At 60.5% G+C, this 23034-nt stretch overlaps 1 protein-coding gene and 1 long non-coding RNA gene across 3 annotated transcripts in view; one reads left to right on the top strand and one right to left on the bottom strand.

Moving 5' to 3' along the window:
- Positions 1-10620, bottom strand: part of MAP3K1 (mitogen-activated protein kinase kinase kinase 1) — a 46665-nt gene extending 36045 nt beyond the window's left edge. For both annotated transcript variants that reach the window (XM_036308656.1, XM_036308657.1), the window contains exon 1: positions 10277-10620. In XM_036308656.1, the coding sequence (XP_036164549.1) occupies positions 10277-10614 (338 nt within the window). In that variant the 5' untranslated portion in view covers positions 10615-10620. The remainder of the gene's footprint in view (positions 1-10276) is intronic.
- A 6946-nt stretch (positions 10621-17566) lies between these two features.
- On the top strand, positions 17567-22486 carry LOC118656442. Its single transcript, XR_004967611.1, has 4 exons — positions 17567-19544; positions 20821-20978; positions 21671-21805; positions 22002-22486. It is a non-coding gene; the product is annotated as an uncharacterized LOC118656442 (long non-coding RNA).
- Positions 22487-23034: the final 548 nt, after the last annotated feature.

The following is a 23034-nucleotide window of genomic DNA, read 5'->3' on the forward strand; positions in this document are numbered from 1 at the left end:
AACATGGCAAAAGATCCTGGACAGAAACTGGCCACAGAACCTAGAGACAGAACCTAGCAAGAGAACCTGGCTGAAGAACCTAGAGACAGAACCTGGCTACAGAACCTGGATAGAACATGGCAAGAGAACTTGACTAGAACCTGGTGACTGAACCTGGCTGGAGAACCTAGCAAGGGAACATGGCTACAGAACCTGGCTGGAGATCCAGACCAGAACTTGGCTGGAGATCCTGGCTAGAGATCCTGGCTAGGCTGCTGATCAACTGAACGCTGTCTCCGTGTCATTCCTTCTTCGCCGACTCCGTCTACACCTTTGGGGACCCCTGGACCTGCTGGGGTTGGACCCCAGCAAGCGAGAAAGCCGGCAGCTTCCGTCCGGAGGGCGCAAAACCGCGAGGGCTCAGTTCTGTGCGAATGTGCTTCCGGCTGGTACAACCCCGTGACTGAAACAGTGAACGGTCCTGCTCCAGGTCTGTTTGAAAGTCACAAGTTTCTAGAAGTTGAGCCCCAAGTTCTTAGCGTAAAAAGAAAAAGACTGATTGTGCAATTCACACTTCCCAGAACTTGCCTCTGTCCAGACGATGTGACAAGAACCCCAAACACAAGGAAATCTGAGGCGTCACGATTCGGAAACTACGTAAGCCGGTGTCACTGAAACTGTATCTCATGTGCACATGCACATACATGCTGTAACGATGAACAACAAAGTACACACGTGTACACGTGTCTACACGCTGTACGTGTGAAAGGGCTTTGTACACAACAGGAAAAGCCAGGGCACTGCTCTGCCCAGAGGTGATCCCCGGAAAGGTCCCTTCCTCACACTGAAGTCGAGGGGAAAAGAGAGCTTTTAATTGTAAAGTTACCAAAATTAGATTTAAACTGTTTTCAGAAGTGCCTCCACGTCTGTTGCTGAACACACACACGCTGACTGCTCTGCCCTGATCCATCTCCACTTCGCAAAGTGCTGCTCCCCCAGCAGAGGGTTTTTAAGAACTATTTCCTCGTCACTTGCTGTCAGTTAACAAACACGACTTCTCTCTTTCCTGAGCCTTCGCTGCTTTCCATTGTTTTCTTTATCGTTGGTACCCAGGTTTAAAATTCCATGAGTTTGTAAGTTCAAAAAATGAATTGTTTCAATAATTGAAATAAATTTAGCCGTAAGAAATATTTCAAATTAAATTGGGAAGTTGCTAGAGCGCGAAGGGAGCCCAGACGTCAGGAGAGCCGACCTGCGGCTCTCAGGGCGGCACAGCCGGTGCCACTGCCTCCGTGGGCCTCGCTCCCCCCTCACCTGTGAGGTCACCAGCGTTTGTTTACTGAGCGCCTCCTCCCTCACCTACTCACCCCACTCTCCCATTCCCAGAGGGGAAAGTGGAGGCGCAGGGGCGGGGCCGCCCTGGGCCGAGGGGGAAGGGCTGGCGGGCTGATGCCAGGCGGCTCCGAACCACGCCCGTGCCCGTGCCGCTCGAAGGAGACCAGCCCAGCAGCCGAGCCAGGGCAGGGCCAGGCTGGGCCGAGGGGCTGCCCTGCGGTTCCCAGGCTGCTGGGGCGACAGGTCTGGCCCAGCCCCGCGCCCTGGCCGCCCACACCAGCCGAGGCAGCCCTTCCCCGGGCCTCCTGACCCACTTCCGAGGGCCCTGTGGTTACCTACCAGGCGACAAAGGCTTCTTCTGTCCTCAGGGGACACCTGGGGGCTGGCCAGGGAGCACCGAGCTCCAAGGCCGCAGGAAGCGCTGTGTTCGCTGACCTGAGCCAGGAGCCGACCCAGGAGGGTCTGGGCCGCCTGCCCCCTGAGCTCCACCGAGGGGACGACCCCACGGGCCTCCTCCAGGTCTCCTCCTCCAGGCGGCCCTCGCCACGCCCCCACCCCGAGGCCACGAAACCGCGGCCCCTTCCACCTGCTGACCTCTCCGCATTCCTCAGGGCCTGGCAGGCCCAGCTTCCCTCCCAGGAAACGCTGCCTCCGCCCGTCCTGTCCCAGCGGGCAGGCCTGTGCCCGGCATCACGGACCCCTGCCTGCTACCTTCACAGGCCCCTGGGGGACCCAGCCCCCCTCGGAGTGCCCTGGGGCCCGGGGTGCGAGGCCGCGCGGCCAGGCCAGCAGGGCAGCCACACTCTGCTTGGCACCAAGCGCTGCCCAGAGGCCGCAGCTCTGAAATGTCAGCACCCAGAGCAGGAGACCCACCCGCTCAGGCGCCTGCGTCAGGCTCACCGCAGCAGCACAGGGGCCCACGCGTGTTCCAGAGAGAGGAACCCACCGAAGCTCTTGGAGGAAAAGGTGAGCTGGGGAGTGACGGGGCGAGGGGGACCGAGGGCGGCCAGCAGGTCTCTGCCCCTCACTCTCTAAGAGACGGGACCCTGAGACCGAACACAGAAGAAACGACAGACGACCACCGTCCCTGAAACCCCACCCACACCACCGCATGGAGAGAAGCAGCCGCAGGAAGGCAGAGCGAAGCTTCTCGCACAGGCGCCCACAGACCGGCACGGGAAGCGACACCGCTCTCTGCCGGAGAGAGGCAGCCGGGAGTCGTCAGGACGCGCTGAGCAGTGGTGCCCGAACGTGGGAAACACAGGACGAAGCCCGCCCTCGCCGCCAGGGGCTGGGCCGCCCGCACACGCCAGAGCGAACGGGACCGGCCGGCGCTGCTCAGGGCCACGGCCATGTGACCGCGTCTCGGACGCATGTCCTTTGACTCGGCAATTCCACTGCTGAACATTTTACAGAACTAAATGCACAAATCCACACGCAATGGTGGTCCCTGAAGCCAAGCGTAACCACCGAGAACACACGACATAAACGTCTAAAACCAGGAAACCGGTTCATGAGCTGTCCACACGGTGGAATACTACGCAGCCATGAAAAAGACAGCCCCACGCCCGTCATCCAAACCACCACCCAGACTGCTGAGAAGCAAGCAGCTCCAGCAGGCTGCACCGTGCAATCCTTCCTGGTGGGTGAAGAAGACACACATTTAAAAATAACTTCTGTTGCTTTCGGGATTGAGCGATCATTTTATGAAGATGTTTTATCCTATGAATTCTGAATCCCACACACAAGGACTGTGTAACGGCACGGGGGTGCGCTGACCCAGAGCAACTGAAACACATTCTCAAAATTCAAAGTAAACTGAGATGAGGACGCTCACGCTTTCCCAGGTACATCAGCGTCTACAGTAATCTAGCACGTCTTCAAAAACCCAAGGTTCAATGAGTCATCTGACTTACTGCCCGGGGAGAATTCAGGAGAGTTTAGGAATGTGACAGAGATCCAGGCAGTAAGTAACAGACGCACCAATCATTCTGAAGGAGAGGAAAGTGAAACGTGTGTCTCAAAACATGTCTTTAGAGCGTGAAGACACTCCTGACGCCGCCCAGTCTCACCAGGAGACGCCAGTATATTCCTGGTGACCAATTACTAAGTTTCCAAAGAAACTGCAGAGCACAACACGGCCAACAGACACAGCCACACACGGTCCCAGTACACAGCCACAGGCGTTCCTCACGAGCAGCGCCCCACGGTGGGGACCCTGAGGGAACGCGCCCCTCGTGTCCCCGAGGCCGCAGGAGCCGCTCCCCCAGGTCAGCCAGGCGTTTGCTCCTCAAGGAGTAAAACGCTCTCTCAGCACCAGGTGCTGCCGGCCTCCCAGCTCAGCTCCCCGACGGGAGAAACGGGACAAGCCTGGAACGGGCCTCGCTCGCCATGCACACGGGACCTCACTCATTTTACCAACAAGGACCCGGCTGCCCAAGAGGCAGGGCGGGCAGTGCTGCGCTGTGTCCACGCATAGCCCTGAGGCTGTGCAGGTGTGTGAACTCCGGGCCGACGCCAGGTGGCCCCCGTCTGCAGGGAGCACGTCCTCTCTCCTGGCTCTCAGGGCCTCGCCCACGGCCAGCCCTTCTCACGGCTGCTGCCTCTCAGGGCGCTGCACGCAAGGCTGCAAGAACACTCCCCGAAGGAGGTGTCCGCGAGGCTGAGCCGCACCGGGAGCCCAGGTCCAAGTGTAAATCAGAGAACTTCAAAGCCGGGTCTGGTTACAGCCTCCGGCGGCCAGGGCTCTCCCTCCCGGCGCTGAGCTTGGTAAGGGCTGCAGGCTCAGTTACCGGCACCTGGGCTCTCGGCTCCCCTAGGCTCCTGGAACCTCATGCAGCGCTTGCCCAGCAAATCCTTGCTTAAAAAAAAAGATACATTTTTACTGATTTCAGAGAGGACGGGAGAGAGAGAAGCATCAATGATGAGAGAGAATCATGGATCGGCTGCCTCCTGCACGCCCCCCACTGGAGATCGAGCCCACAGTCTGGGCAGGTGCCCTAATCAGGAACTGAACCCTGACCTCCTGGTTCATAGGTCAACACTCAACCCCTGAGCCACTCCAGCCAAGCGAAAATCCTTGCGTTAATGCCACTGCGAACTTCTACTTGTCCCAAGTGGAATGACTGTCAGTAACAAATTAACACATTTGGGGTGAAGTACAGCGATTAGGACAAGATCCGAAACGTGGTCTGAAGTTTACACGACGTTCTGAGGACTTGACGGAAGGAATCGTCACACTAACGCTAACACCTGGTGCCTATACGTGTGTATGGACACATGGACACACACACACGCGTGCGCGCACACACACACACACACACACACACACACGCACGCACACACGCTCAGCTCCTGTGGGAGTGCAGAATTACACTGTGGGAGGCACCGAGGGCGGGAGGCACCGAGGGCGGGAGGCACCGGTGTGTCTAACAGCCAGGCCCTCCCGGGCGTCCACCCGCAGGAACCTGGGAGCGCCGACTGCTAGGCTTTACCGGGACCTCAGCTGGGCCCCGCTGTGCGGACGGAAGGGGAAGGACAGATGGCCCACTATGTACACGTGCCAGGCTGCCAGCACCTCGTCCACTGAGCCAACAGGTATCTGCTGAGTGCTGCTCGGTGCCAGGGCTCCTGCCAGACGCTGGGTCCCACCCACCACGGGCGCTGCCCCTCGGGTCTGGGTCTGGGAAGGGCGTGGGACAGCCTGTAAAGTCACACCAGTGAGCCAAGATGGAACGATGAGAGCGGACCCGGGAGTGTTCCCGGCAGCGGGCGTGGGCGTGCAAAGGCCCAGGGTCGGCGGTGCTGCTGTCCGAGGCCCTGGAAGAGACCCATCCTGTGGGAGCCGGGGCGCGTGTGGTCGGAGCAGGGGCCAGGCCTCGGGGACTCCCCAGGCTCATCAGGTTCTCTGGGCTTTTCCAAATGGAAACACTGGGAGGTTTTTAAGTTAAATTATTCCATTTACTAATTTTTTAAAATGAGCTCCTTTTCCCAGAGGAAAATTACGATAACCAGGTTTATTGTAAATGATCACTTTGGCTACAAACATGGAGAGCAGACTGGAAGGGCAGCGAGCAGGTCGCAGACCACACGCCCGCGAGGCCCGAAGCCTCCACGAGGGCCGTGCCAATCACGGGCCAAAGGCATCGCCGAGACTGGCGGGGGCAGAGGAGCCGACAAGCCTGGGACCCCATCTGCTCACGTATCGTCCAAGGGGACGACGGGCACGAGGCAGGACGGTCAGGTTCACACCCGGGAGGGCCCACCTTCAGCCCGAACGCCAGGCACTTTCTGACGGCAGAGCCTCCGTTCCCAGCACCTGACCCTCTAGCACGGCTCCAGCTGCACTCAGGTGCTGAGCTGGCGACTTTCCCTTCATAAAACCAGTCGCTGTCACTGCCTCCTACTCGTCAGACGGCAGGTGCTCACACCCAGCGAGCGCCCAGCCTCCTGGGAAACAGGCTTGCCCGGCGCCGGAGCAGACACGGACCACACCAGTGGCTACTGCCGCCTTCGGACCCACCGGTTTTAACACAGCACCTGGAGAAAACAAGTCCATCCTAACCCACGGCACCTGGTACCGTTCCCGGGGCCAGACTCCAGCGGGGGTCGGTGAAGACAGCGAGGACGCCAGAGCCGACGGACCCGCCGGCAGGGGCTCAGTGGTGTAGCAGTTCGAGGACCACGTCTGTGGGCGGGACTGAAGCCTCCGCCACCTCCAGCGCCTCCCCCTCGCTCACCCCCACCGGGCGCCGTGCCAGGGCGGGGCCCCCTCCAGCCTCCGGAGGCCTGGGGTCCAGGAGGAATTCCCAGGTGGCAGTCCTTTCAGGAAAAGGCGCTCGCTGGGCCTCGAGCCCCCACCGCTCCTGACCCCACATCTCAACCTACGAAACCACCAGCACGGCTGGTTCTCAGGGTCCTCCCCTCCCAGCAGCCGGAGCCCCGACAGCCGGCCAGGAGCAGCGGAGCCGGGCCCCCCGCTGTCTCACTTTACGTTTCCTGGTCTTCTCAACCAGCAGAGCTGGTTTCTCCTAAGACAGACAGATTCAGAACCGGCGGCGACGGCAGGCGCTGAGCTTCTCGCCCCCACCCCCACTGGTACTCTCTTCCGTGAGCTTCCGCGGGGCTAAGAGCAGAGGCAGAAGTGGTGGGAAATAACCTGGTACCGAGACTGTGTCCTCCATCCAGTGGAAACGCAGCCCTGACCCGCGTCCCTCCCAGGAACAAGGAGGCCAGAGGCAGAGAGGAACGGTGCCCCTCCACCACTAACCTGGGGGGCCCCGCCTCCCCAGAAGTCAGAGGGGCACAGTGTGGGCCGTGCGCTGAGTCCGAGCACACGTGTCTGATCTGGGGGTCCCCTGTGTCACCGCACTGGACGTGGGGTTGTATGTAACACGTGTTCGTCCAGTGATCTACCAACCGGACGGGTCCATGGGGGTGCCTTTTCCTCCTCACGCAGACCGAGGCTCAATGCTTGGCGAACGGTCTGAAGCCGACCCGGGGGCAGGCAGCCCAGGGAGCCTTCTCTCCGTGAGGGACGTCAATGTCTCCCGTAACATGAATCAGCAGGAGCGAGACGCCTACCAGGCGCTCCACCCACTCCGCTCTCCCGGCCGCCAGGAGGCAGCGAGGCTGGCTGCACTGCGGGGCGGCCGGGCGACGGGCGGGAACGGGGCTGGCGCTGGTCCCGCAGAGAAACCTGCCAGCTGTGACCGGACAGCGTCCGCCCGAGGCCTGTGAGTCTGGTTGCTAGTTTGAAAGAGAAACGGAGGCGGCACAGAGCGGGGGAGAGGGGGCCGCGCCGTCAGGACTGAGCCCAGCTCGGGGGCGTGTGATGGCTTCAGCTTCGCGCGCGAGTTCCCGCCTCAACCACGGAACCAGGACGCAGCGGTGATGGCCCACAGGGAAGGTGACCCCGGAAAAGGCACTGCACACCCCACTGCTCCCTCAGCGCGCTGCGGCCACGGCGACGCCCTCTTCTCGCCCCTGGAAGGGGCCGCTGGCTCTCAGCCGGGTCCTGACCATCTCTCTCCCGTTGAAAACGTCCGTCCTTCAAGGCTTTCTGAGACAACGTGGGCTCATCCCTGGCCCAGTCCCTCCCATCAACCTTCCCCCCGCCCCCTGCTCAGCGCTGTCGAACTTGGCTTCCGGTGTGAGGCGGCCAGGACTGAGGACAACGCCGAGCCCAGGGCAGACCTGTCAGGCTGACACCCGCGAAGCGTCGCAGGTGAGAGGCGTTCGGCCGCCGCTCCAGGGCTCCGTGGCTCCGTAACCGAGGTCACTTTCCCACGCCACCTCGGCCGAACGCCTCTCACCCGGCCCGGGGGCGGCAAAACGCATCGGCCTCTCACCCGGCACGGGGGCGGCAAAAGGCATCGGCTGCCCTGTCCTTTCTCACTCGGAGCACCGAGTGCCGTTTTCCCCTCGGGGACCCGTCCCGGGAACTGCCTGGCCACCCCGTCATTTCTCCTGGCCGCTGGGCCAGCAGGCCGCTCAGACGCCAGGCAAGCTGCAGCTGGCCCAGCCCGGCTGGAGGCGACGGCCACGCCTCCTTCCCTATGTGGCAACCTTCCTGCCACAGGTCACAGGTCGGACGGTGTCTGGGACGTGCACCCTCTGCTCGGGGAGCCGGGAGCCGGAGGACTGCTTCCTGCCTGTGCCTGGGGAGTGGAGCTGCTGCACGGAGATCGCGCCGGAGGAATGCCGGCGGACCAGTCCCCTCGCCAGCATCAGATAGGGAAGGAAAACAGCTGGCACCAGTGCCGCTCTCACATTTCTCGCTCAGAGTCATAGTTAATAAGGTTAATCTCTGAAGAATGCACTAATTCCCTACCTGGTTCAGAACAGAGCCCCTCGGAGACCACGCAGAGCTACGAAACACACACATTCGTGGCAGGCTCACTTATGTAACTACTTCGATGACCTTATAAGATCACCAACTTAATTTAAAAATTTTTTATTTTAGGTAATAATGTTTCTATACCTCCTTTAGTAAAAAGGAAAGTTTTTTTTTTTTTTAAATCACTACATTGTATTTTTAGCCTCCCAGCGTCTAACAGGAAGTGAAAGCTGAGTGCCATGAGGTATAAAGCAGCCTACGAAACAGCTTCAGTTTTAAACAAAAACCAACATTTACAAGCGCAGACACCTCCTCCGTTCCTGGGGCCAGCAAACTGATAGCCAGGCTTTTTTGTTACAAAAATAGGATGGAGTAATTATATCCACCAAACTCACAATGGCCTGCTCACTGGAGAGTAACACTGTAATTTTTCTTCAAAGACAGTACATTGGAAGAAAAAAGCCCCTAATTCTGTAAAATAAGGAAAAATTCCAAACCCTTGGGCGCCACTTACAGGCACAAAGCCTCCACTGACTCCAGCTGCGACCCCAGGACCAGGGGCAGACCGGAACCTTCTATTTTTAATACGAGTATCATTTATGCAATTCACATTTCACAAAAGCATTTTCTACACGTTCAATGTCTACATCCAAAGGCTAAACACGGAGGGAAATTCTGGAATAGAATGTCCTGGAACGCTCTGCAGACAGAAGGTCCCGGACCCGAACCACTACGGCAACATGAAAACGGTCCGATGGAGTTCCCTCCTGGGTATGAATGTAACTATTGTCGAGAAAATTAAAATGCAGAGTTCAAATGAGACTTTACCGAGCAGCTCACAATGAAAGTGTTTATACCAACAGATTCAAATGAATTTTAACCCTCTTGACAAGAAAGCGGGGTGTGGGGGGGGGAAGCCGCTGTATTCCAAAGGCTGGAGAATAAACCTTTTACCACAAATAAAATCTCCAGGGATGACATTCGGGGCGAGCAGGCGAGCATTCCGGTGCGTGAGGCTCATTCTTAGGAGATGACTTGCTGATAAGCCACCAGCTCAGGACTCTGCGGTGCAAGGCACCGTCCACACCGAGGGAAGGGCCGGTTACCAAGGCGAACTTCGCAGCGGCGGCGGCTCGGCTCCCGCAGCTCCTTCCACCGATGCCCGCACGGGCGGGTGCCGGCTGCACCCACGAACAGCGGCCCCCCCAGAGCCGCTACAAGGACCAGGTTCGGGGGTTCGCGTTTTCTTCCGGAGCTTGTCGGGAGCTGGTTGCTTTCAAAGAATCACTCTCGCCACGTCCGCCCCATCCGCACGGACCGGGAGCGCGGGGGCGCGTCCCCGAGAGGCCGGTCCGGCGCGGACAGGAAGCTCGGCCGGTGCCGGCCTCGGTGCGCGGTCCGCTGACCATGTTTTGGGGTTGGGGTTGGGGTGCGCGCGCGCGCTCGCGGACAGCCTCCAAGTAAAACACGGAGGTTTCCAATAATCAAGTTTAAAAAAAAGAGCCAAATCACTTGGCAGATGAACCGAAGCCCAGCTGGCCCCGGGCAGCCTCGGACTCCGGTAAAGGTCAGCGCGGCTCGGGCGGGGCGGCCGCCACGGAGGCGCTCCCAGCGGCTCCAAACGCCCGGACCCCGGGGCACGCGCCGCTCGGACCCGGGGCACGACGACCCTGCCCCCGGGAAGGAACGTCCCGGCACAGGAAGGTGTGCAGGTGCCGGAACGCGCCCGGCCAGACGCGGGTGCGAGCTCCCCGCCCGGCGGACGGGCCGTCCCCGCAGCCGCCCCGTGAGGCCGGGACCCGGAAAAGCGGACACGCGCCCCCGCGCCAACGGCCGACCAAGTCGCCGCGGTCCTCGTGATGCAGCCGCGTCCGGAACCAGGGCCGGTCCCGCGGCCGTGACAGGCGCCTCCGAGGCCGGGCCCGTGTCCGCCTCGGGCGGGCCGGTCCCGGTCGCGGGCCTCCCGCTGCCCCTGCGCCCCCGGGACACCGCCGGGGGGAGGGGGTCCCCGGGGCCCCCGCGCACGCCTGTCACTCGGCCGCGAACAATCACGGATCCGGACCCGGAGGGCGCGCAGCCCCGCGCCCCGTCCCCGCCCCGCGCCCCGTCCCGCCCGCGGCTCACCCGGCGGCTGCAGGCGGCGGCTCCGCGGGCTCGGTCTCTGCGGCGCTCGCGTCTCCGCGGTCCCCCGGCTCCGGGGCGTGGGCGCCGGCGCGGCTGGCGGCTCCGGGGGGCGGCGGCTCGGGCACGGGCTGCGCAGCGCTGCCGCCCGCAGGCTCGGGCGCCGGGGACGGGGACCGGGGCGGGGCCGGCGGCGGGTCCAGCTCCACGCTCCGCACCTTGCGCAGCTGCCGCCGCCGCCAGTCCGCGCCCCGCGCCCCGCCCGCCTGCAGGGACCCCCCGCCCGCCTCCGCGCCCGCCAGTCCCGACGACGACGCGCGAGTCCCCGCCGCCGCCGCCATTTTCTGTCGCGGCCGCGTCCGCCAGGCGGAGGGCGGGGCGGGGCGGGGGCGGGGCCGGGGCGGCGGGGCCGGGCCTTCTGCGCAGCCGCGGGGGGAGCGCGGCCGGGCCGGACGCAGGCGCGCGGGGCGGGGCTCCGGGGGCGGGGCTCCGGGGCCGGAACAGGTCGCAGGTGGGCGGACGCCGCGCGCGGGGGCGGGACAGGGCGGGGGGGGGGGGGTCGGGGACAGCGGGGTTCGGGGACCGGCCGGAGGTAGAGGAGACGCACGTGCGCGGGGCGCGGGGGACAAGGACCCGGGACCGGGGACCCCGAGGGCGGGGGGCGGGGGGAGCGCGCAGGTGGAGGGGACGCCCCGCGACGGGACTGCGCTCGGACCCGGTGTGCGGTGCGCGCGGGGGCCGCCGGCGACGTGTTCACCTCGGCTGGGCGTCGGGGACCCGCGCGGACCAACCCCCTCCCCGCCCCCCGGACGGGCCCCCCGACGTCCCGCCGACCTCGGACCTGCGCGCTGGTGTTTGGAGCCCGAGTCCGCCCGCCCGAAGCGGCAGATACACTTCCCGGTCCGGGACCCGCGTGCCCAGCCGCAGCCCCGAGTCCGGGACCCGACCCGCGCCCGCGGGAGACACCTGCCCGGTGCGCCGCGGCGTCGGGGGAGGGACGAGGCGGGAGGGGCGCCCTCGGCCAGGTCTCCCCCCGCCTCCCACCCCCCGCCCCGTCCCTGCGCCCCGCCAGCCCCGGGGGAGGGACCGGGCGGGAGGGCGCCGGGCGGAGGGAGCGCACCTTTACGGGTTCACGGTTTTCCGCCTTCTCGGGGCGCGCGGAGCCGCTGCGCCGCGTTCCTGTTTGCAGTCCCCCCAGCGCCGCGTCGGCGACGGGAAACCTCCCGCCACCCCACCCACCGGGGCCCGCGCCCGGGGCCCGCGAAGCCCCGAGACGGCGGGGGCGGGTCCCCTGAGCCGGAGGCCGAACCGCCCGCAGCGCCGCCCGGACTTGTCGGCGGGGGATGGGCGACGGGTCCTCCTCGGGTGTGAATGTCTCCGAGGGGGCGGCCCGGGGTTCTCACCGCCCAGCGGTCATCGCGGCCTCGTGTCTGAGTCTCCCCCACATCTGCCTGCGGGCACGGGAGGCAGTCACACCCCGCGGGGCACGTCCCGAAAGTCTAGGGGCGCCCGTTACGGCCTCGGGTCCTCGTGCGGCTGCAGTGACGCGCTGTCCACCGTGGCACGTGTGTCCCCCCAACCAAAGGGCAGTCCTGCCCGCGGCCACGCCCGCCGAGGCCCGGCGGGGAGACCGTCCTCCCCTTCAGTTTAAACCCCAGAACCTCCCGGCGCGCAGGCACCTGCGACCCAGAGGACTGGGCGCCCCGCCTTTCCCGGGCCCGATCGATCGGGGAGCAGCCGCGGAAGGGGTTCCCGCAAAACCACGCGCCCTTCCTCCTCCCGTGTCCGTCGCGATGAAAACTGGCCCCAGGGACGGGGTTCCGCTGCCACAGCGCCCGCTGGCCGGGTGCCCTGACCTCGGGCCGCAGCTCCGCCTGGACCTGGCTGGGCGCTGGTCTTCTGCCCGGTTGCTGGGGCTTTGAGTCATTTTCTCCGTAATCTTTTATGCAAATATTTGGGTTGTCCTTATGCATCTAGAGAGACACTGGGAAAAAATGTAAGAGAGAAAAATAAAGGACACGCTCGATGGATGGTGTTCTTCCTCTGCAGTGGGGTCCGCCTGCGGGGATTCAGCTCCGGCTGCTCCCACACTCCCCTCAGCGCCGGGAGCTGTGGCTCCTGCTCCGTGTCCCTTCCCAACGGCATGTGTCCAGCCGCCTGCACCCATTTCTTCTTTTAAAATAGATTTTTATTGATTTCAGGGAGGAAGGGAGAGAAAGAGAGAGAAACATCAGTGATAGCAGAGAACCATGGATCGGCTGCCTCCTGCACACCCCTGACGGGATCCAGCCCACAACCCTGGCATGTGCCCTTGACCAGAATCGAACCTGGGACCTTCAGTCTGCAGGCTGACGCTCTACCCACTGAGCAACACCAGCCGGGGCCATTGGTTTCTTTGAGGGCATCAAGGAGACGTGTCTCTCCAGGCTGCTTGTGCGCAGAGGGCTCCCCGAGCTCCGCACTCCCATCCTCTCTGACAGCCGCTGCTATGGTGTCAGGTGCTGTGACCTCAGTGGCCTTGTCCCCACCGTTTCCCAGGTCACTCCTCCCCGAGCGCTTCTGGGAACCCAGGTCGCCCAGGTGCCCACGGGCTCACACGGAGGGCCCGTGTCCTGTTGCTGCCTCTCCTCCTGGTGCACAGATGTCCCCGACGTGGCCGTGGGCAGATCTCACCGGCACTGGCAGAAAGCACCTACTAAGCGCATGCAAGGCGTTTGCTTCTCCTCTGAGGATGTTGTTTGTTGTTTTCCATCCTTTCGGAATTAAGTAGATAAAACATTCCCTTCTAGAAATAGTCGTATTAGTGGGTATTTATCGAGCGAAATGACATTTCAGATCCATCGGTGTGTGTGTGTGTGTGTGTGTGTGTGTGTGTGTATGTATGTGTGTGTGTGTGTGTGTGTGTGTTCACGCCTCTGTGAGATTGAGGGGGTGGGTAAACAAAGGGTAAGGCTGTCATCTTACTCTCTCAGGCTGGAGAGGAATATCCTGGAACACGCCAGGGAAGTTGGGGCTGGAACTTGGCTCCTCCATGTTCTTTTCACCGAATTTCCCAGGTGTTTCCAGATGTTCAAAGTCAGAAAATCTCATCACCTGTGGGATAATGGGTCCCCAACAAGGACACTATAGGTGACATGATAGTAGAAAGTTCCTTAACCCGTTTCTGCTGAGCTGCCTCATCAGTAACACCCGCCATTCCCGGGACAGGGTGCCCGTGCAGAGGGCCCACGCCCATGGCACCTGCTCACCTGTTCTCCCACCGGTGAGCTACGGGCCCCAGGAGAATCCGCCGTACTCATCCCCAAGCCTGGCTACACCTATTATACTGTCCTAAGGGAATTTAATTAAATTCTATTAAATTATTAAAAGATCAGTGTGTGAGTGCAAAAAGAAAGGTGCTCCAATGAAAACTAAGCTACGTGTTTTCAAAGATGAATGGTCAGGAGACTCGGAGAAAGTCTGTCGAATTAGTTGTGGGAATGATGACTGTAAAAGACTGAGAAAAATGCATTTAAGTCTATAAGGACTTCCTTTGCAAGAACCTTTTCACTTTGCTTTAAAGAAACTAGATGTGGCTAGCCAGAGTGGCTCAGTGATTAAACCAAGAGGTTACAGTTCGATTCCTGGTCAGGGCACAGGCCGGGGTTGTGGGCTCGATCCCCAGTGTGGGGCGTGCAGGAAGCAGCTGATCCATGATTCTCTCTCATGATTGATGCTTCCATCTCTCCCTCTCCCTTCCTCTCGGAAATCAATAAAAATATATTTTAAAAAAAGAAACGAGATGTGGAAATTATAGACAATGATATTTGTAAGAAAGAGATATGGGACTCTAGTGAACCCACATGCAAAAGACCAAGGCACTCCAGGCCTACACGGGGTGAAAATCCCCAAACCACAAAACAAAACCTTGTTATTTATATTTTAAATTAAAATATTTAAGATATACAGGGTGGGGCAAAAGTAGGTTTACAGTGGTGAGTACACAAAACAGGGTTTATTCTTGTGTTATTACTTACTAATTCTTCTAGATTTTCCATACGAACAAGTATAAACCTGTGGGGAGCGGCTACAGCGTTTGGACAGGATCAAGCCTCGGACTGACTTGTGGCAAAGCCACGTACAAGTCCCAGCTTGGAGGGCAAAGCCCTCCCAGCACAATTATAGCCAAAGGCTGTCGTTGTAAGCTTGACCTTATAGTCGGACCCTGCAGTCCTCGGTAGCTGAGGGATGTGGGCTGCAGGGGCTGCAGCAAGTGCTGCCTAAACAAAGCTTGATAGAGTCCAGAGAATGGCAACAACAGGAAAAGAAGCAGATTTGAAGCTCACAAGAACATTGTAAACATCTTGCCCTTGTTTTGCTTCGTGTGGTCTGACTATAAAATAAAGCTCAGGCTTACAGGCGAGGTCACTGTTCCCTCATCCAGGCACAGCGGTCCACCTGGCCCCAACCGTATTCTCTCGTCTGTCTTCTTTAATCCTCCACCGCCCTCCTCAGGTTCACCCCTGGCCGTGCTGGACGTACCTGCGCCCTGCCCTGCACATGTAAATATACGTGCTTCCCTTTCATTAACCAGCCACCTGGACATTCTGCATGCATTTGCATGGACTTAAAACCAGAAACTAAATTTCACAGTAAATAATGAAAAACAGCTGAACTGGGTGGGATTTTATATTTTAAAGTAGAACTGCGACTCATGAACATCTGATGTGTCCAACAGGAAGATCCCTCTTGCCTTCCTGCTCACATTGAGGCTTCCAGTTCTGTGAATGAGCATGTTGGGTGCTGGGTTTTGATGTCTGATGAGATATTCGTTTTCTGTTTGACTTCTGTAGCTTAGTCATGACTATCATTTTTGGCAAAAAAATATTAGAAACGGCATACATTTTCCCCAGGTTCTCTGCCATAGTCAGTGACTGCCTGTGAATTGCGACGTTGCTGGGTTCTCTCCTTTAGGACCCACTGCAGTGGCAGTGTTTGCATCCCTGGCATTGGCAGCTCGCTGAGCAGTTTGTTACACACTGACCTACGTACCAGCTCCTCACCCGTGGGGTGGATGACTCAGGAGTTCGTTCTATGATGGTTTCTAGATTTCCCCGAGGGATTAACCCCCGGTCCCCACATTGGTGGCCAGCTCGGAAACGCACCCCTGTCAGCTGTCCTCCCTGCCTCCCTCCCCCCTTCTCTGCTGGCATCTCCTTCACCCCCCACGTCCACTCCACACGGGAATCCTCCACAAGGCCTGCTTCTAGGGCAGTGGTTCTCAACCTTCTGGCCCTTTAAATACGGTTCCTCATGTTGTGACCCAACCATAACATTATTTTCGTGGCTGCTTCACAACTGTAATGTTGCTACTGTGATGAATCGTCATGTAAATATCTGATACGCAGGGTGGTCTTAGGCGACCCCTGTGAAAGGGTCGTTCGACTGCCAAAGGGGTCGCGACCCACAGGTTGAGAACCGCTGTTCTAGGGGAACTCAGCTAGGGCGGAGACTGGCAGCAAAATAAAGCTGAAATTACATTAAGTGCGTAGCACTTAGGACGTGCCTTGCAAACATCAGCTCATCTCCACATTGAAAATAAGTTATCACAGGTCAGTTAACCACACGCGGAGTTGAAATTATGCATTTAAGACTCAGTCCTCCTAAATATGCAAATCACTCCCAGTGATAGCTTTACAAAACTTTTATTATTTTGAAGAGTTTTACTGTAATAAGTAAAAGCTTTACATCTGAAGACTTGAGGTGAGTCTCTAACATCCCCAAGGACACGCTCTGCCGGCTCCCTGTCTGCCGGCAGCTGAGCCGCTGACATACTAAGGCCTCCGACCCCTGACTGATTTTGGGCTGTGAATCCCCACTGGTTTTTAGAGAGTGGAAGGGAGGGGGGACAGAGAGAAACTTTGATGTGAGAGAGACACATGGGGGGGTGGCCTTCGCACACACCCCAACCTGGGGCCGGGGATGGAGCCTGTGACCCAGGTACGTGCCCTTGACCGAACCCAAGCCGGGCCCTTTGGTCCGAGCACCGACGCCCTATCCCCCAAGCTGAATCGGCGAGGGCCCTTCTTGGTTTTGATTTTATGTGAGGAACTGTCAGTTTTATTTCGACTTTTGCTTTGGATGCTGGTGTTGGTGCCACACTTCCGTCCGCCTCGGAGGGGCTGCGCCAGGACCCCAGGCTGACGGGTGACGGTGAGACATGGCGCCCGCCCGGCAGCCTGGGCCTCGCAGCTCCGCGCTCCCAGGGCACCCGCTCCGACATCTGGACAAACAGCCTTTGCGACGTCTTTTCTTCACGGGAGACGACGACACCGCCCCTTGTGTTCCGCAGCCAACGGCCTCCTCGGTGCCGCTCAGGGCGGGACGTTTGGAAAAGCCCTCGGTCATTTTCCAAGGACACGGCAGTCACTTCCCCTCCCGGCCTCCCTGTCGCCCTTTTCCCAGGAAGGAGCCCGGACGGAGGGCATTTCGCACCTATTTCAGGGCCAGAGTTTTATGGAAGTCTGAGCGGCAGAGGCCCCGGGGCCGGTTGCTGTCCTGCCGCATCTCAGGGCTGCGAGGCCGGCTTCCTGCCCCGCCGTGGGCCGGGCGAGGGTGGGAACTTTCGCCTTCACTTCCATAGTGTTTCCTACATGTTAAAACAGGTGTGTTTCCTTTTTAAAACTACACAGTGCATGACAGATCACCTACCTGTAACTGTCAATAAAGCGTCACGCAGCCTTCGCACTTCAGGCTGCGACCACACGTTCCTGCCGCACTCCGCCCGCCGGGAATCGCACTGAGCGCTCGGCCGGTTAAAAAGCCAAGGACACCTCCTGGCATCGGCCGGTCCGCACCCCCGAGCCCACCGGCCCGCCTTCCCGCTCTGACCACAGACAACTTCAGAGAAACACAGTTTCCCAGGCCCCGCTTCTCAGAGCCCTTCCCTCGGGGTCTGACTGCGGCGAGTTCCTCCGTGAAGGGTGCTCATCCCGGGGTTTGCTTCCCAGACAAAGAAACGCAGACACAGACGCGAGGAACCCGCTCAGCACCCGCCGCGATGGAGTGACAGGCGGACAGCTCAGGCGCTGCGCCTGCTCCCGCTGCCGGGTCTGGGGGGACGCCGGCTGGCTGGAACGAGGGCGCGAGACCAGGGAGGCAGGTGGGCAGGAGGGACCCTCAGGCGCCCACTTGGGGGGAGGGCTCCTGTAGGGGGCACGGGGGGGGGGGAGAGGGGGAGGCATGGCCCAGGCCCAACGAGAGGGATTGCAGCTGCCAGCGCCTCTCCTGCTGCTGCCTCTTAGCCACCCCCCTCGTGTCCCCAGAAAGCCAGTCAGAAATGAACACGGCCGTGCCCTGTCCCAGATACATAAAAATAACGTTACTGTACACGACCCACAGCGAGCCAGATTCTCTGCATTTTTTTCCAATTTCCAAAAATAGTTGGGACTTTCTGCCAGCGAGCCGGGCTTGGATTCCCAGGAAGAGCACGTCGGCGCGGACACAAGGAGCTGCTGGAGAGCGGCTCTCGGGCCTCTGCCCTCCGCCCGCCCGCCCGCTGACAGCCGAGCAGAGCATCCTGCAGGGGAGACAGCGGCCATGGCGTCAGGGAGACGGCTCGTCCGTCCGTGGAAACATCGGCCGCCTTTCCCGTCCCGGGATCCAGCCCTTTCCTTACCGGTTTGAGGACTCGCTCATCCGAAGGTGCAGAACCCTCTGCCACTGTCTAAGCCACAAGGACCAGGTACCGATCGCCCAGCCTCCCTTGCAGCTAGAATCTGGGTCCGTGGCGTTGGCTCCTGGTTGAGGGCCACAGGGTGCTGAGACGTTTGGTTCAACAACATTCAGGAAGACGGTTCCGGAAACGCTTCTTTGGACTCTCTCTTCCCACCTCAGTTGTCCGTCTCCACCCAGCTGCTCACGGAGCATCGGCCACGGGAAACGTCCGTGCTTCTCCCTGATGAATCCGGAGCTTCCACTGGGGACGAAGGCGCTGTTCTCTCGCCACCTCGGCAGCTCACACCTGAGCGCCCACAGGAAGCGTCGGCCGGTCAGACCTCAGCTCTGCCCGGGGGGACGGGGCAGGAACGATGGTCGCGATGGTCTCAGCTGGACCGGCCGCCGCGGCGGGTCTCACTTCAGAATCGAGACTTGACGGGGATGGAGGCACCGCGGCTGCGCTGTGGCCGGGCCAGTTCCTCTCGAAGGGCTTGGGTTTAATTTGCCTGCCGCTCGTTACTGACTTACCTTCTGCTGTGATGGAGGCCGAAGGAGGCAAGCCCAGGGCCCAGCCTCAGAGGCGTCCGGACGCAAATGGACGGGTACCCGTCTCTGGCAATCGGTCCCAGGCGAGCGCAGGCCAGCTGGCCGGCCCCTCGCCGCTCTCTGCAGACTGCGAGTCTGTGGGAACGCGGGCTGATCGCGAGGCTGAGCTTGTCTGGTCTCATGCTTATTAGCTGCTGTATCGCTTTCCACACGACAACTGTAACCCACTGTCGCCCCGTCCTGCGCACAGAAGAATAAGGCTTAGGCAATGCTTCAGAGGTTACCAAACTGGTTGGAAAAACAAAGTGAGGATTTTGAAATCCTAATTTACAAATGACTTATCTTCTTATTAACCATTAGAAGTCACTCATAAAAGTCGTACGTGTGTTGTAATCATTAGCATCTCCTGGAGGAGACACAATACAACAGAAGAGATGTGGTCAGTTTCACAGATGACGGAGCAAAGGGGACCCGGAATCGGGGAACCAGGAGGTGCCCGTGTCATGTGTAAGTGGGACGTGTAACCCCCGCGGATATGAGGTATCTATTTGTATATAAGTGGGACGTGTAACCCCCGTGGATACGATGTATCTATTTGTATATAAGTGGGATGTGTAACCCCATGGATACAATGTATCTATTTGTATATAAGTGGGATGTGTAACCCCATGGATACGATGTATCTATTTGTATATAAGTGGGATGTGTAACCCCCGTGGATACGATGTATCCATTTGTATATAAGTGGGATCTGTAGCCCCATGGGCCCTGGGCGTGTCTCCTTCGGCCTCCGTCCTTCCTCAGCCACGGCTACTCCTGTGGTTCGCTGCTTCCTGTTGCCCTGTCCGGCCCCACGGACCTGACGACAGCCCGGCCCTCGGTGCTTTGGTTCGGAAGCAGCACCAGGGCCGCCTCAGCCCCGACTGGACGGCGAGGAGATGGAGGGCGATGTGCGGAGCCCAGCGGCCACCCGCTCCCCCAGAAGAAACGCCCCCATTGTCTCCGGCACAGAATTCCCCATAACCAGGTGCTGTCTGTTAACTATTATAAACAGACTTTAATGCACAGCCGAGGTCTGAGGGCTTATAACCGCTGCCTAGAGGCCTGGGGAAGGGACAGGCACGGCCACAGCAGGAGCGAGGTTGTCTGCAGTGAGCGAGGGCGCACCCCCTGAAAAACACAGTGAGCCAGGTGCCCGTGAGCCAGGTGCCCGTGAGCCAGGCAGCCGTGGGAGCCTTTCCACAGAGAGTGCTTCTCTCCACGGGCCTGGGGTTCAGGATGTGGAGTCTGGGACATTGACGGCCCAAGGATTCACGGCGGCGGGCAGAGGAGCCAGGGGGCGTGGGACCCACTGGCTCTCTGTTCCTGCTGCCTGAGAACCATGCTCTATGTCTCTGTTCTGAGGGTTTATTTTATTCTTTTATCCTCACCGAGGATATTTTTCCATTGATTTTTAGGGAGTAGGAGAGGGAGAGACAGAGAGACACATCGACGGGTTGCCTCCCACATGCCCCTGATGAGGGTCGGGAGCCCGCAACCGCGGGACGTGCCCTTGACCGGAATCGAACCTGGGACCCTTCAGTCTGCAGGCCGACGCTCTATCCACTGAGCCAAACCAGCCAGAGCCTGAATGGTTTATTTAGCCAGACCCGCACCCTGGGGCAACATGGGGTCTCAGAGACGACTGGGGTGTCACGGAGGACGGCCCGGGGCTCCATCTCTCACCACCCTGATCCCACCAGGACCAGCCCGCCCGGGTCAGCGTCCCCAGGTGCAGGGCTGAGTCCCGCCTCCCGGAGGCTGAACCTCGGGCGCTCACGCTCTGGGCCTGTGTTCACAGCGTCGGTCGCCCACGTGGACGGGCGAGAATCAGACCCCAGTGGAAAGCGGGTGGTTACTGACACGCTCAGCGTCTGCCTGGCAGCTGAGGGATGCGTGTGCGGTGCACACGTAGGTCACACACTCGCTTCCCCCTGGAGCCGGGCGCTTCGCCCTCAGGATCCGCCCGCGCTGAGCTTCGGTGCCAGTGAAGAGAGTGAACGCCCCCACATCCACACTCTGTCCGTTCGGCCATTACACACGGGCGTGCTCTCCCCTACCGGCCCGAGTGAGACACAGACAGGAAGTGCAAAGGGCGGGAAGAGGCTGGAATGCTCGCATCTCCTTCCTGCTCCGGCCGCGTAACTCCCAGATGGCTGCTCGCGGGACAAGCCCGTCCTGAGCAGGAGGCGGGGGTTCCAACTGGCATGCACACGGCTGTTCAACACGCATCGCCTGTTTTGTCTCGGCATCGGCCTATGCAGGAGGCATGATTATTACCTGGAATCACAGACGGTGGCACTGAGGCACCGATGGTCACCCAACCCGTCCGGGGCCTCAACACGACGCAGGAGGGACTCACATGCGGCCGACGCCAGCTGAGCTGGATTGCAGGTCCTGGCAATTGTCATCACACGGATCAGTGAGTACCAGGGGCTCACCCACCTGCCCAGTGGCCTGTCTCACCCGCCTGGGTGGTGCCCAGCGAAGCTGCAGGATCCAGAGCAGGATGGCCTGGGAGCCAGGACTCTGACATTTATTTTGTTGTTTTGTATGTTGCCTGTTCTAATGCTCCCCACCTGGCCTCTCAGCCTCTCGCCCTGTTTCCGAGCCCCATTGGGGTGTGGGCTGGTCTGGCACAGGGGGACCTGGCACAGGGGGACCCAGCGCAGGTCCAAGAGCAGGCGGGGCCCCAGCGGGAGCCTCCCCAGGCTGGGTGCTCCCAAGGGGCTGGTGCCTGGCAGGGCTCACTGTCCCCCTCAAGTCCACGCCCCTCCCTTCCCTGTTTTCCATCCCTGTCCACCAGCCCACTCTCCCACAGGCACCTGGGGGCTCCTCCAGCTGTCCTGGGGCCCCCAGGCTCCCCCCTGCTCTGTGCCAGCTCTGGTGGGACAGCTCTGGTGGGACAGACTCTGCACCTGTAAGGTGCCCTGTCCAGGCCCCAGGCCCCAGAAAGGGTGCAGGGACCCCAGGCTGCGGCCCGTCCTTCCAGGCCCGGTGGCTGCGGGCGGAGCGGGAATGGCCTGGAGAACCGGGAGGAAGGAGAAGAGCCGGGGAGGGCAGGCCAGACCGGCCCAGGCAGGGCCCTGTGCTGAGGGAGTCTCCTTCCTCCAGGGAACGTGGAGGCTGCGGGAGAGGAAGGCACAGGCCACGTGACCAGCGTCGCGCCCGCCCCCGGAGCTCAGCCCCCATGACAGGCCTGCCCCGCGCGAAGACGTCCACTCTGTGCAGCAGCAGAACTGGATTCGGGTCAGCACCCCCTTTGCCCCCCTCGCCACCCCCCCCCCCCCCGCCGTGGGTCCGCCTGCCGCACAGGCCCTGTGTCCGTGGCCTCCTGCCTCCTCGGCCACCCAGGGATGGTTCATGCGAAGGACCAGACTTACGGGCGGAGCCGCTGGGGGTGCCGGGGGTTTGTCTCCAAACCCGCACGTTCCTTTCCCCGCAGGCCCTGCCGGGCGTCACAGCCCCGCCTGACCCTGTGGCCAGTGGAATCCCGGTTGGCGACGGCATGGCCGCAGGCCAGGAGGGCTCGCCCGGAGCAGCAGTCACGGGTCACACACAAGTCCATCTGGGAGGGAAGAAGGGACGCCTGTGGGTCTCAGATCAGCGTGATCTCTGCTCCTCCCCGGGGGCCCCGGTCCGAGTGCTGGGACCCGGTGTGGACGGGACCCTGGCGTGGGCGGCACAGGCCGGGAACGGCCTTGGTGCTGCGTGCCACAGCCTCCCCATCCACTTCCTCAGCCGCCCGGTCCGTCCTGCCCCCCTCCCCGCCCCCCAGCCGCCCACCTGTGCCGGCCTCCATGAACAGCACCTGGCAGGGGTGTCTGTGTGCCCAGACAGCTCAGCATTTTTATTTATTTTAAAACATATTTTTATTGATTTCAGAGAGGTAGGGAGAGGGAGAGAGAAACATCCATGATGAGAGAGAATAATTGATCAGCTGCCTCCTGCACACCCCACACTAGGGATCAAGCCCACAACCTGGGCCTGTGCCCTGACTGGGAATCAAACCGTGACCTCCTGGTTCATAGGTTGATGCTCAACCACTGACCCACCCAGCCCGGTCAGCTTAACATTTTAAAAAAAGGAATCTTAAGCACTCAAGTCCCATAAGGATATGGGGGTGCCTTTGGGGAGCGGCTACCGCATTTGGACAGGTTCAAGCCTGGGACTGATGAGAGGGCACGATCCTCTCGTGGCAAAGCCACGTGCAAGTCCCAGCACCATTACAGCCAAAGGCTCTGGCTGTGAGCTTGACCTGATGGGCCGCACCTGTGGGCCCACGTGGCTGAGTGGTGTGGGCTGCGGAGGGGCAGCAAGTAAACAAAGCTCGATCAGGTGCATGTGATTGAGTGGATTCGAAACTGCGAGAACGTTGTAAATATCTTGACCCGCCCTCGCTTTGCCTCGTGGGATCGGCTATGAAATAAAGACGCAGCTTGCAGGCTGTGGCACTGTCTCTCCATCAGTGAGGACAG

This window comes from Myotis myotis, unplaced genomic scaffold, assembly GCF_014108235.1.
Source record: "Myotis myotis isolate mMyoMyo1 unplaced genomic scaffold, mMyoMyo1.p scaffold_m19_p_5, whole genome shotgun sequence".
Lineage (NCBI taxonomy): Eukaryota > Metazoa > Chordata > Mammalia > Chiroptera > Vespertilionidae > Myotis > Myotis myotis.